The sequence below is a fragment of the Carcharhinus amblyrhynchos genome, chromosome 30 (genome assembly GCF_965287045.1).
Source record: "Carcharhinus amblyrhynchos chromosome 30, sCarAmb.v2.hapA, whole genome shotgun sequence".
Taxonomy (NCBI): Eukaryota; Metazoa; Chordata; class Chondrichthyes; order Carcharhiniformes; family Carcharhinidae; genus Carcharhinus; species Carcharhinus amblyrhynchos.
Genome location: NC_137353.1, coordinates 24413901 through 24427743, shown reverse-complemented (window position 1 = coordinate 24427743; position 13843 = coordinate 24413901). Strand labels below are relative to the sequence as shown.

Sequence of the window (13843 nt, the reverse complement as noted above, 5' to 3'; positions counted from 1 at the left end):
TAAGCCTACTTGTGACACTAATAAATAAACTTTATTCTCTTAAAGAGAGCAGGCATGGGCGCAATGAATGAATGGCCTCCTTTCCTGCTGTTAGGACCCTATGATTCTATGCAAAACACACAAACGCACACCCCTTCCAGTTGCTGAAGTTTGCAGAGTTATTTCCTCTCTCCCCAGCTCTTCAAGGACAGTCAGCACGGCTGGCAGGTCAAGGAATTGGGCTGTCTGCCTGAACGAGTGCAGAGACTTTGGGAAAAGCCATTTACAGAACGCTTATTATGGATATGGTGATTTGGACCTTGGCCATGACGGCGGCCCTTGTGGTGGGCTTGTTTGTGTTGCTAGTCGCCGGAGTCATCTACACGGTATTCACTGACTCGGTTCTGCCGCCAGGTATCCAGGGGCCGGGAAAACTCAGGCTCATCTACGGGGTACAAGTGGCAATCGGCACTCTGGTAAGGAACACTGCCTCCGGTTCAAACGCTGCTAGTTACAAGGGGAGCTGGAAAGTGACACTGAGCACAGCCAATTAATCATTCATTTCTTCTGAGAGAACAAATGCACTCTATTTAAACTGGGCTCTTAAAGGCAAATTCCACTCTGGGGGTTAAAGGCTAACTTTCAGACTGCACACTGCTGGTGACGAACCTCTGCTGGGTTTGGGGTCCTGTATGTAACGCGTTTTCTCGCTCTGTGGGCTGTTAGCTTAATTAGTTTAATTTAACCTCCGCCCTTCAGATCAAAAATGTTAGGGTCCTAATTCATTTGATTTATTATTGTCACATGTGTTGGACTGCAATGAAAAGTGTTGTTACTTGCACTACACAGACAAAGCATATCATTCCTAGAGGAGAAGGAAAGCAAAAGGTGCAGAATATAGTGTTACAGTCATAGGTAGGGTATGGAGAAAGGTCAACTTAATGCCAGGTAGGTCCATTCAAAAGTCTGATGGCAGCAGGGAAGAAGCTATTTTTGAGTTCGGCTGGTACATGTTCTCAGAGTTTCCTATCTTTTCCCCGAAGGAAGAAGGTGGAAGAGAGAATGTCTGGGGTCCATGATTATGCCGGCTGCTTTTCCGAGGTAGTGGGACGTGTAGACAGAGTCAATGGATGGGAGGCTGGTTTGAGTGATAGACTGGGCTATACTCACAACTCTTTAGAAACTAGAAGCAGGAGTAGGCCATTTGGACCTTCAAACCTGCTCTGCCATTCATTTTGATCATGGCTGATCATCAAATTCAGTATCATGAGTTCCCCCACCCCCTTCCCTCCATATCCCTTGATCACTTTGGCCCCAAGAACTATATCTAACTTCTTCTTGAATCCTTGATAATGGACTCTAGCAACTTCCCCAATACCAACATTCGACTCATTGCTCTATAGTTCCCTCTATTTCCCTTTTAGATTAGCATTAGCAATAGTGGGCTTACGTTATTAAGTTTGTAGCTCCTTGAGGTCTTGGCTGCAGCAGGAAACATACCAAGCTGTGATACAACCAGAAAGGATGCTCCCTATGGTGCATCTGTAACAATTGGTGAGAGTCGTAGCAGACATGCCAAATTTCCTTAGCCTCCTGAGAAAGTAGAGGTGTTGGTGAGCTTTCTTAACTATAGCCTCAGTAATTAGTGTTCTAATTGCTGATATCAATGTGGTGCGAGCAACCAGGGCTTTTTCTCTAGCACGACCTAATAATCTGCCCCCTGAACTACCAGGATTTAAGGACTGAGAAACATACAGATTATGGATGAGGCTCAATTGGAGTCAATTCCTTCAAAAAGGAAAGAAAATTTGGATTTAGAGAGCGAACAGACAAAAAGACGGAGAGAAAAAGTCAGAAAAACGTTGCAAAACAAAATATGCCAGTGTTTCTCAAATCTCCAACAACAGTTCACAACCTGAAGGAATGAGATTGAACACTTTCAATTGTTTCCATTCTGGGCCAGAGAGCTTCGCTTGGCAATGTTTTGACAATATGGTGTTAAAAATCTGAATCATCAGATTGGACTTTCTGTTGAGGGTTTAATTATTGTGCCAATCTAGCTACTTGTTCAAAATAGTGGGGGTGGGGCCGGGGGGGGGGGGGGAGCGGAGGGGGGGTGCGAAGGGTGGACGGTGTGATGCAACCAAGGTATATTAGTCAGCAAGTTCTGACAATTCATGCTTCACCGCTTCTTCCATGGAAATGACAGCCAATCTACACTTTAACGCAGGCATGCATGTTACTTTTCTCAGCGCGTGGCATCCTTTTGTAAATCACGCGTGCTGTTTTTGACACGTGCTCCAGATAAGCAGGGAGCAGGCATTTTTATTCATTGAAATCACAACTTACTGACGAGGCTTGCTGATACCATCTGCCTTCCCCCACACCCCACCCAATATGCCTCACCACTCCCAATTCCATCCCCAAACTACCCCAATATGCCTCCTATTGTGCAGGCCAGAACTCTCAACCACCTTGCATAGAAACAAACAGATCAGGAATGGGAGTAGGCCATTTGGCCCCCTCGAGCCTGCTCTGCCATTCAACAGGCTGATTTGAATGTGGCCTCAGCTCCTCGTTCCACCTCCGCCCCCAACCTTTGACCCATTTCACCCCATAACCTTTGACTCCCTTGTGAGTCAAGAGCATATCCACCTCTGCTTTCAGCTGACTCAGTGGCCCACCAAACAGGTAGAGGCTCAGCAGGCGCGTGGCAACAAGCTATTCGACTGAGGAAGCCATCATCTAGGAATCTGTCTTGCGTAGGTGCAGCTTCCAGGAGATGTTTGGAACAGTAATTCTCTCTGATTGCTTTTTTTCCCTTCCTCCCTAACCCAGAGACATTGACGTAAATGGTCACAGTTTAACTATGGTGATTAATTAAATCAACAGTCTGTGAGTCAGAATGGAGACACTGTGACCTCTGGAGTTTAATTCCAAATCAGGCATTCCTACACTCACTGAACGGCAGGGAGAGTTGCAGTAATTACTCCCTCATAATAAGCTTCATTGCTCTGTTTTGGTGTGATGTATTCAATTAATTAAATGCTCAAATGTCCTCTCTCTATGAGCCAAGTGGTTTCACTCTACTTTCTCCAATACCCTGATGCATGACCTTCAGTTAGAAGGATGAAGTAAAGGTTTCCCTATAAGCTGTTATGAGCTTGTTCAAGGTCTCAGTATAGCAGAGATAGGATAAGTCAACAGAACCAAAGTCAATCACAGGGAAGATCAGAGAAATGTTTGACCTCGTAGTAGGGTCCGTACTCCCATGGGGCGGCTCGGTGGCTAACACTGCTGTCTCACAGCGCCAGGGACCCAGGTTTAATTCCCAGCTCGGGTCACTGTCTGTGCAGAGTTTGCACGTTCTCCCCGTGTCTCCATGGGTTTCCTCCGGGTGCTCTGGTTTACCCCCCACAGTCTGAAAGATGTACTGGTTAGGGTGCGTTGGCCATGCTAAATTCTCCCTCAGTGTACCCAAACAGGTGCCGGAGTGTGGCGACTAGGGGATTTTCATAGTAACTTCATTGCAGTGTTAATGTAAGCCTACTTGTCGCACTGATAAACAAACTTAAAAAAAGGTGTAGGTGGCGAGAGGGGTTAGCGGTGATTCCGCCACCACAATGGACCAAAACTGCTTTTTATAGCTTGGTATCTCACTCAAACATTCTGAAGGCTGGACAGTGAGTGTCAACCGACTGTTTGAGCACAGGCTGCTTTGATACCAGCTGCAAGCAGAGAATATGGGGACTGGAGGGTGTATGGATACAGGATCAGGACAGATTCCACTGTCGGATGGCCTGTATAAAGTGCAGTCACTGGGGTGAGATGACACAGGATGACCAGTGCCTGGTAGATCTGCATTCTCACAGTGAGGCAGTTTTATTGGCAGAGTGGAGAGAGAAAAAGGAAGGATTGTGATGGATAGCTTACCTTCTGTGTCCTTTTTAAAATGTTTCATTCTGGTTTAAATCTTGTCTTCATGTTCATGTCCCTCTGTGGCATCTGCCCGCCCTATTGTGCAAACTCCTCCTGCCCTACAACCCTCCAAGAACTGAGTTAAGATCTGAAGACCATATGATATAGGGGCAGAATTAGGCCATTTGGCCCATCAAGTCTGATTAGCCATTCAATCGTGGCTGATACGTTTCTCAACCCCATTCTCCCGCCTTTATCCCATAAACTTTGATCCCCTTACTAATCGAGAACCTATCTATCTCTGCCTTAAACACACTCTCATTCCAACCATTATCTTGCAATTATGTCTTTGTTTATCTATACCATGTTTGTGAAACCTACCTCTCCACTTACCTGATGAAGGAGCAGCGCTCCGAAAGCTCGTGATTCCAAATAAACTTGTTGGACTTTAACCTGATGTTGTGAGATTTCTTACTGTGCCCCATCCCAGTCCAACTCTGGCATCTCCACAAATTAAGTCCACCCAATGACTTGGCCTCCACACTCCATAGATTCACTTCCCTCTGGCTGAAGAAATTCCTCCTCATCTCGGTTCTAAAGGGTCATCCCTTTAATCTGAGGCTGTGCCCTCAGATCCCCGTCTCTTCTCCTAATGGAAACATCTTCCCCAGGTCCACTCTGTCCAGGCCCTTCATTATTCTGTAAGTTTCAATGAGACTCCCCCCTCAGAGTTCCTATAACTCTGGCCTCCCGTCCACTCCTCACTCCAAAATTAGCAGCCTGGCCTTAGCCACCAGCGTCCTAGGCTCTGGAACTCCCTCTCTAAACTTCTCCATCTCCTTTCAAACACTCCTTAAATTCTACCCCTGTGTTGGAGTTTTTGGTTACCTGTCCTGCTTTGGCCCAGTGAGCAGCAATGTCTGTCGAACACTTCACCTTGGATGTTTTCCAATGTTAAAGGCACTATCTAAATGCAGGCTTTTGGTATTTTTTAACCCCTCCCTCTAACGCCACCCTGTCCCTCTCCATCCAGGGAAACATCGCACAGAACTTGTGTCTGGGGCCACAGGTCACTTTTGTTCGCTACCTGCGCAGGAAAGCACTCAGGATGAAGCACAAGGAAGAGGCTGGGCTCAGTACCCAGGACGTACAGTTCGACGGTGTCCCCGTGAGGGTTTACCAACCGCAGCCAGCATCGGCAGGGAAAAGACGAGGAATTCTCTACTTTCACGGTGGGGGATGGGTGTTTGGTAGCATAGGTGAGTGTCAGAGACGCGTTCCCTCAGAACCCTGGCCTCCATAGAATCCCTACAGAGCAGAATAAGAAATAGGAGCAGGAGTAGGCCATCTAGCCCTTCGAGCCTGCCCCGCCATTCAATAAGATCATGGCTGATCTGAAGTGGCTCAGTTCCACTTTCCTGTTTTCTCCCCATAACCCTTAATTCCCTTGTCTATCAGAAACCTATCTACTCGTGACTTAAATATATTTAGCGAGGCAGCCTCCACCACTTCAACAGGCAGAGAATTCCAGAGATTCACCACCCTTTGAGTGAAGAAGTTCCTCCTCAACTCTGTTCTAAACCGCACCCCCCTTATCTTGAGGCTGTGCCCTCTAGTCCTACTGTCCTTTCTGAGCGCCAGAAGAAGGCCATTTGGCCCATCGAGTCTGCACCGACCACAATCCCATAAGATATAGGAGCCAAATTAGGCCACTCAGCCCATCGAGTCTGCTCCACCATTCAATCATGGCTGATACTTTTCTCACCCCAATCTCCTGCCTTTTCCCCATAACCCCTGACCCCCTTATTAACCGAGAACCTATCTATCTCTGTCTTAAAGACACTCAATGACTTGGCCTCCACAGACTTCTGCAGCAACGAGTTCCTCAGATTCTGGTCCTATTCCCGTAACCCTATATATTTATCCTGCTAATCTCCGGACACTAGGGTCAATTTAGCATGGCCAGTCACCTGTGCTGTACCTGTCCTGGGACTGTGTGGAGGGAACTTTACTCTGTATCTAATCTGTGCTGTACGTGCCCTGGACGTGTTTGATGGGGACAGAGTAGAGGGAGCTTTTGCTCTATCTAACCCCATACTGTATCTTCCTGAGAGTGTTTGATGGGACAGTGTAGAGGGAGCATTACTCTGTATCCGTCCAGGGAGTGCTTGATGGAGAAGTGTAGTAGAGGGAGCTTTACTCTATCTCTAATCCTGTGCTGTACCTGTCCTGGGAATGATTGATGGGAACTGTGTAGTGGGAGCTATACTCTGTACCTAACCCCGTGCTGTACCCGTCCTGGGGGTGTGTGATGGGGCAGTGCAGAGGGACCTTCACTCTGTATCTAACCCTGTGCTATACCTATCCTGGGGGTATGTGATGGGGCAATGTAGAGGGAGCTTTACTCTGTATCTAACCCTGTGCTGTACCTGTCCTGGGGGTGTGCAATGGGACAGTGCAGAAGGAGCTTTACTCTATTGAACTCCTATGCTACTTATTACGTTTGAAAAGTCACATCCTCACTCCCCAACACTTGTTGTCCTTATCTTGACAAAAACAAAATACCTAGTCACTAATACTGTTCCATCCTCAGATGAATATGACCATTTGTGTCGCTACATCGCCAAGGAAACGGGCTCGGTTGTGGTGTCTGTGGAGTGAGTATCTAGTGCCTGCTTACACAGAGGAATATAGTGCTTTATAAAATTGGCAAATTCTTAATGTTGGGCTGATCGCAATCATTTTAATAGCAGTGCTACTTCGAGACATGTGATGTACAGAAGGAGCCAAATCCTTCCACTCTCCTCTGTATCTTGTTCAGAGCTGAAAGGGATGCTACGTTTTCTGTCTAGTCTTTCCCTGGCTTGGCTCAACAAATTCAATTACATTAAATAGGGGGCATGCCTAAACGGTTACTCGTTTTATCTTGAATTGGTGATTCTACAGGTTTGCCCAGAGGCAATGTTAGACTAACGGGTCTATTCCCTCCCTCCCCAAACAGAAGCTGAACACTGGCAACTCTGCAATCCCACAGCTTGAGGTAGATTGAAATATTGTGGTCAGAACCCATGTTTTCTCCTTTCTGATTTCCTTTCACAACCCAGGATTCAGCTGTCAGGACAGACTGACCAATCCACCTTCAGTTTTGCACATTTTCCTTTCCAGAACCAATTCCTGTCCTACAGTTATTCCCAACAATTATCCCATATCCAACACTTAGAACCATAGAATCCCGACAGTCCCCACTGACTCTCCGGAAGACTATCTTACTCAGGCCTCAGATACTTTGGGTCAAATTCTTCATCGTCTTCAACTTTGTCCTTTTCTGTTCCAAAGGGCCTATCTTCCGCTGTTTTTATTATTCCTCTTTACTTCTTACTTTGCTCCGAACTATTTTTGTATATATTATTCCCCAATTGTTTCCTCATCAGTTAATTTCCCCCCATTTCATTTCCTGGAACTGAAACTAATTTTCTTTTTTCACTACTTTACAAAATCACTTTGGGACAGTGTGTTTCCACACAGCTCCTGCTCCAGATCGTTCTATCCCTCCTGTTCTTAGCAACACTTACCTGCTGGGAGGTTTCACCGTAAAGATTTAGTTCCTTGTTCACTGTTCTGACTGACCCAGTTTGATCATACAGAGCCAACTCTCACACTGGGGTATATGGATCCAGTTCACTGTTGTCAAAGGCTGCACTGAGCTGTCCTCAGTGCAGCCTTTGACAACAGTGAATGGGATCCATTTGTTCCCAGCTCCCTTAATCACACTGCATGCATTGTATAAACTCTATCACATGCACACACACACACACACACACACACACACACACACACACACACACTAAAGCTCACTTTCAGATAGGGACTTATGATCATGCACCTTAGATACCATTTGTCCATCGCAACTCTTCCACCTGGGAAGAGTCCCCAGCCCCTTCTCTCCCAATGCCTGCCATTCACTCCTCCCTTCTCCTGCTTACTTTGCTTTGTCCTTCTTTATTTTCCATCCCAATCCAGCATTATTCCATTGTAAAGCATAGGAACAGGCCCTTTGGCCCAACAGGTCCATTCCATCCCTTATGCTCCCCATGGGCTTCCTTGCACCTTACCACTTCCATCATATCTTTCCACTCTTTTTGACCCTGTGTACTCCTCTGGCTTCCCCTTAAATGCATCTATACTTTTCGCCACTCCATTTTTTAACACCTCCCATTCTCAACCTCATCTCCCTGTCCTTCCCTGGAGATGCTCACTAGCCACGTGGAATCCCTATGTACAGAAGGAGGTCATTCAGCCTATTGAGGCTGTACCAATTACAATCCCACCCAGGCCCTATTCCTGTAGCCCTCATTACCCTGCTAATCCCCTGACATTGAGGAGCAATTTAGCATCATCAAACAACCTAACCCGCACATCTTTGGACTGCAGGAGGAAACCAGAGCACCTGGAGGAAACCCACACAGACACAGGGAGAATGTGCAAACTTCACACAGACAGTCACCCGAGGCTGGAACTGAACCCGGGGCCCAGGCACTGTGAGGCAGCAGTGCTAACCACTGTGCCACCGTGCCTCCCGTGTCCCAACACCTGACCATGAACATGGTGTGGCTAATCCTCAGTCTTTGTCTTATATGATCCTTATACCCTTTAGCCACATTCTCCACATTCAAGCACATCATACTTCTCAAGCTCTCCTTTAAGAATCTCATTGTTGATCCTCCCCTCACCTTCCTCCGCTAACTCATTGAATGTTCGTTCACAGTCTCTACATTGGTGAGCTCCCCAGTGTTTCTAAATTGAACTTGGACTCCACCTCTTCCTCTCCAGCCAGCTCCCTTAATCACACTGCATGCACTGTATGAACTCTATCACACGCATGCACACACGCACACACACACACACACACACACACATGCGCACACACTAAAGCTCACTTTCAGATAGGGACTTATGATCATGCACCTTAGACACCATTTATCCATCACAATTCTTCCATCCCGAGAGAACCACCCACAACTTCAGGTTTGCAGCTCATACCAGCGTCCATCACATCGTTGGCTGCCTTTCATCTCTCCATTCTTGAGAACCTCCAACTCTTCTGATCTCACGTGATCTCCTGCCCCTCCCAGTCCCCAACCTCCAAACCTGACACCATTTCTTCGGTACAAAAGCCACTTGTGAGGACTATAGTCCATGGGGTGATTTAATAGAGGCTTATAAAATATGAGGGGCAAAGATCAGCTAGATAGTCAACATCTTTTTCCAAAGGCAGGGGAGTCTAAAACTAAATGGCATAGCTTTAAGGTGAGTGGGGAGAGATACAAAAGACTCCAGGGGGGAAATTGTTTCACAATGAAGGTGGTAAGTGTTTGAAACAAGCTGTCAGATAGTAGTAGAGGCGGGTACAATTTTGTCTTTTAAAAAGTGTTTAGACAGTTCCATGGGTACGATGGGTAGAGAGGGATATGGGCCAAATGCAGGCAACTGGGACTAGCTTAGCAGCTTAAAAAAAAAGATGGCATGGATAAGTTGGGCCGAAGGGCCTGTTTCCATGCTGTAAATCTCTCTGACTGTATGGCCAGAGGAGATATCTGACTGCCAAATCTGGCTTGACCACCTCAAGTCTTTCAGCCTTGGTAGTGCCCTGCCCCTGTGGATCTCCCTCTTCGAGGTTGCTAATCAGATGAACCTTGCTGATTTAATGTTCTCCTGTTGGTTTACCCAGGTACCGCCTGGCACCTGAGCACAGGTACCCCGCTCAATTTGAAGACTGCCTAAATGCCACTCTGCATTTCCTCAAGACCGCAGATGACTACGGAGTTGACAGCTCCAGGATCGTTGTGAGCGGGGACAGCGCCGGGGGCAACTTGACAGCAGCCGTATGTCTGAGAATCAGCGCCATGGAAGAGAGGTCGGGTCTGCCATCTCCCTGTGCCCAGGTCATGATCTACCCAGCCCTCCAAATGGTCGACTTTGACCTCCCCTCCTACCAGCAGAACCAGTTTGTGCCCCTCCTGTTTCGAACGCGTATGGTCTTCTTCTATCTGCAATACCTGAATGGGGACATGTCACTGGGCGAAGATGTACTGTCAGGCCACCACCTACCAGTGCAACTCAAAACTAACTACAGGAAGTGGGTCAAGGCGGATTTGATCCCCAGCGAGTTTCAGGTTGGAGCTCACAAGCCCAACCTCGTCCTAACACACGAGGAAGACGTTTATGATCTTGTTAAGCCCGGCTTCGAGCCGACCTTCTCCCCTCTGCTTGCCACCGACGCCGCCATTGGCAAATTGCCGCCGGCGTACATTTTGACCTGCCAGTTTGACGTGCTTCGGGATGATGGGCTGCTGTTCAAAAAGAGGCTGGAAGACAATGGTGTCCCAGTGTCCTGGTACCACGTTCAAGATGGCTTCCACGGAATCGTCAGCTTCTTCGATAATGGTTACCTGACCTTCCCGTCAGGGAGAAAGGCTGTTGATAACATCGTCTCCTTCCTTAAAGACATATAGTGAATCTTTGCTGTACTCGCTGTGGGGATACAGTATCCATCTGTCCGCTCTGTACATTCTCAGGCTTTCTCCTGCCTGAGGAACTGGAAGGTTCTCTCATTTCGCTGATGGTTCACATGGGATAAAGTCAGAATGCAATTTATCTATTCAGGCATAAAGTATCAAGTTCAGCTCCTGGGACATGCGCTCAGTTAATGGGCTGTCATATTCCCCTTCTGTGGAAAAATATTCTGCATTAATAAAATCATAAAGACAGCACACTTGGTCAAGTTACTGGAGTCCTGGGAGCCAGGCACAACGGAGGAAATTATTTAAATTGTGGCCCAATGAGTTGGAATGCACGGACACAACATATACTCCTGTTTCTGTGCATATGCATTATCCCCGTTCCTGCCTCCCAAGACTACTGCCAACTTCATGTACACATATTTGTGTACTGACATATATTGAATGAATTCTGGAAGCCCATACATATATCATTCAGAGACACTCTTTGTCTATCTAGCTTATTAGAACATAGAACAGTACAGCACAGTACAGGGCCGTCGTCCCTCGATGTGCCGAGCTATGTCTGAACCCAAGATCAAGCTATCCTACTCCCTATCATTCTGGTTTGTGAGCACCTCAAAAAATTCCAGCAGCCTAGTTACTTTTTAATGAAACCATAGAATCCCTACAGTGCAGAAAGAGGCCATTCAGCCCAACGAATCTGCATCGACTCTCTAAAACAGCAACCCACCCAGGCCCTCCCCTCTGCTCTATCCCCATAACCCCATGCATTTACCATGGCTGATCCATCTAGTCTTTTGGACACTGTGGGCCAATTTAGCATGGCCATTACATCTAACCTGCACATCTTTGGACTGTAGGGGGGAAACCAGAGCGCCCGGAGGAAATCCACGCAGACACGTGGAGAATGAGCAAACTGCACACAGATGTGACCCGAGGAGGAATTGAACCTGAGTCCCTGGCACTGGGAGGCAACAGTGCTAACCACTGTGCCACGCTTGACTCTCTCTAATCAGGTCATGTTTGATCAAGTGCTCTGCCAGTCCATCCTTATTAACAGATTATAATAGCTTCTCTGTATCTGTTAGGACTTTATATCGCTGGCTTCCCCCTGCTGCCTTTGTCAAATAGCAATCTTGGAGCTTACAGAGCAGGAGGGAAATATCAATGACTGACAGACCCAATCCCCCAATTCTGCAGGTGGTGGATTACTGGAGCTGAGTTTGAACTTCCAGAGGCATTTTCCCAGTCTGAACCTTACCACAGGGAAAACAGACCAGGAATTGGAATGCACGTTCTGCACGATTTCCAGCAAAGAGGTTGTACAGTCAGAAGATCATGACCAGCGGACACCAGATCACTGCCATGAGATTCTCTTGCTCGAAGAAAAGGTTCAGAATGTGACCCCACATAATTACAATGAAGAGCGACACTGTTACCCAGAGAGTACTGCATTGACGTAGCAATTAATAGCATCATCTCCTAGAGTGAAACCAAAAGAGAAAATGCTGGAAAATCTCAGCAGGTCTGGCAGCATCTGTAAGGAGATAAAAGAGCTGATGTTTCGAGTCCAGATGACCTTTTGTCAAGCATCTGCACTAATTTGCTTTTATCTCCTAGACTGACTCAAGTACAATGCTACTCCGGCTAGTGTATTTAGAAAGTGTTTCTTCTATAATCATTTTACCTTTCTGTTACTCCCCCCCTCTTCTCAGGGGCGAGTGCCTGCAATGCCCCATGTAGTCGCATAGAATGAAATATTCTCAGATGAAGTGCAGGCATAAAGATAGCAGTGATGCTTTGTGATTCCTGCTCAATGCCTGGGAGAACCAGTTTAACATAGATTGCTGTGTCTCACCTCCATTATAATACTGTGATTGTTTAAACCATTACAATCACAGTATCATAATGCGATTATAATGTGCACAGATTTCACTGTCCGACTATTTCTTTAATAAACAAAAATGTTGATCATTGAAGAGTCTATTTGTGGATTGGTACATTGTCCGTAAGAAGAAGTGCAGTGAGACTTCCAATCATGTGTCTAAGCCTCACTGATTCCAGATTCTGTCTGTCCTGTCGAGATGGGTGAGGGCTTTAAGGGGGGCAAAGAATCTCTGTGAGATCTGGATCAACTCAAAGGGTACAATTGCCATCAATCAGACAGAAGTATGGTGTCTACACAATCTGCTGGGTGGGTGATGTCCAGGTTAGGTGGATTGGCCATGCCAAATTGTCCCTTTGTGTCCCAAGATATGTAGGTTAGGGGGATGAGCGGGTAGGGGTGGGGGTGTAATAAATGCATGGGGTTAAAGGGATAGGGCAGGGAACAGGGGCTGGGTAAGGTGCTCTGTCAGAGAGTTAGTGCAGACTTGATGGGCCAAGTGGCCTCCTTCTGCACTGTAGGGATTCTTTGATTCTAAATTATGACAGGAAATGGAGATATGGCTCTGTCATTATTTCCTTATTTGAATATCCACTCCATATTTGGTCTGGGGTTTCCAGTGAGTGTGACGTCACAAGGTTCAGATGGCAGGGCAGAATTGTCCAAATTCTCTGCGCGATTTTGCAACACTCCAAACATTAGGCGTAATTCGGACAGGTAATGTATTACAACTCGGGGTTCAGGGCTGGCTTGTCCATGTCCAAATGCAGCAGGACTGAACAAAATGCAGGCTTGGGCGGACAAATGGCAAGAAACATTCGCACCTTACAAGTGCCAAGCAATGACCATCTCGAACAAGAGATCTAACCATCTGCCCATGACGTTCAATGGTATTACATGGCTGAATCCCCCACTATCAACATCCTGTGGGTTACCATTGACCAGAAAATGAACTGGACTAACCATATAAATACTGTGGCTACAAGAGCAGGTCAGAGGCTAGGAACCCTGTGGTGATTAACTCACCTCCTGACTCCCTAAAGGCAATCCATAATCTACAAGACCCAAGTCAGGAGAGGGATGGAATACTCCCCACTTACCTGGATGAGTGCAGCTCCAGCAACGCTCAAGAATCTTGACACTCCCCTAGGATAAAGCAGCCTGCTTGATTGCTATCCCTTTCATAAACATTCACTCCTTCCACCACCAATGAACAGTTGCAGCAGTGAGTACCATCTATAGAATGCACTGCAGAAACTCATCAAGGTTCGTTAGGCAGCACTTTCCAAACCCACGACCACTACCGTCGAAAAAGACAAGGGCTGCAGAACGCCACTAACTGGAGGTTTCCCCCCAAATGGCTCAACATCCTGACTTGGAAATATCTCAGTGTTCCTTCACTGTCACTGCGTCAAAATCTTGGAACTCCCTTCCTAATAGCACTGTGGGTGTACCTACACCACATGGACTGCAGCGGTTCAAGCCCCCCTTCACAAAGGCAAGTAAGGATGTGCAATAAATGCTGGCCTGGCCAACGATG

At 46.9% G+C, this 13843-nt stretch overlaps 1 protein-coding gene across 1 annotated transcript; it reads left to right on the top strand.

The window, feature by feature from the left end:
• Window positions 1–149: 149 nt before the first annotated feature.
• aadacl4 (arylacetamide deacetylase-like 4) lies at window positions 150–12392 on the top strand. The gene is made up of 4 exons (XM_080215229.1): window positions 150–455; window positions 4931–5156; window positions 6491–6554; window positions 9626–12392. The coding sequence occupies exons 1-4, from the start codon at window positions 279–281 to the stop codon at window positions 10407–10409; spliced, it is 1251 nt and encodes a 416-aa protein (XP_080071355.1). The 5' UTR covers window positions 150–278; the 3' UTR covers window positions 10410–12392.
• Window positions 12393–13843: the final 1451 nt, after the last annotated feature.

What these genes read in the sequence shown, in the direction of transcription:
- aadacl4 (XM_080215229.1), top strand. Translation starts at nt 279, where the DNA reads ATGGATATGGTGATTTGGACCTTGGCCATGACGGCGGCCCTTGTGGTG. An exon ending in AAGTGGCAATCGGCACTCTG is followed by an intron (nt 456 to 4,930) that starts GTAAGGAACACT and finishes CTCTCCATCCAG; the next exon opens with GGAAACATCGCACAGAACTT. An exon ending in TCGGTTGTGGTGTCTGTGGA is followed by an intron (nt 6,555 to 9,625) that starts GTGAGTATCTAG and finishes TGGTTTACCCAG; the next exon opens with GTACCGCCTGGCACCTGAGC.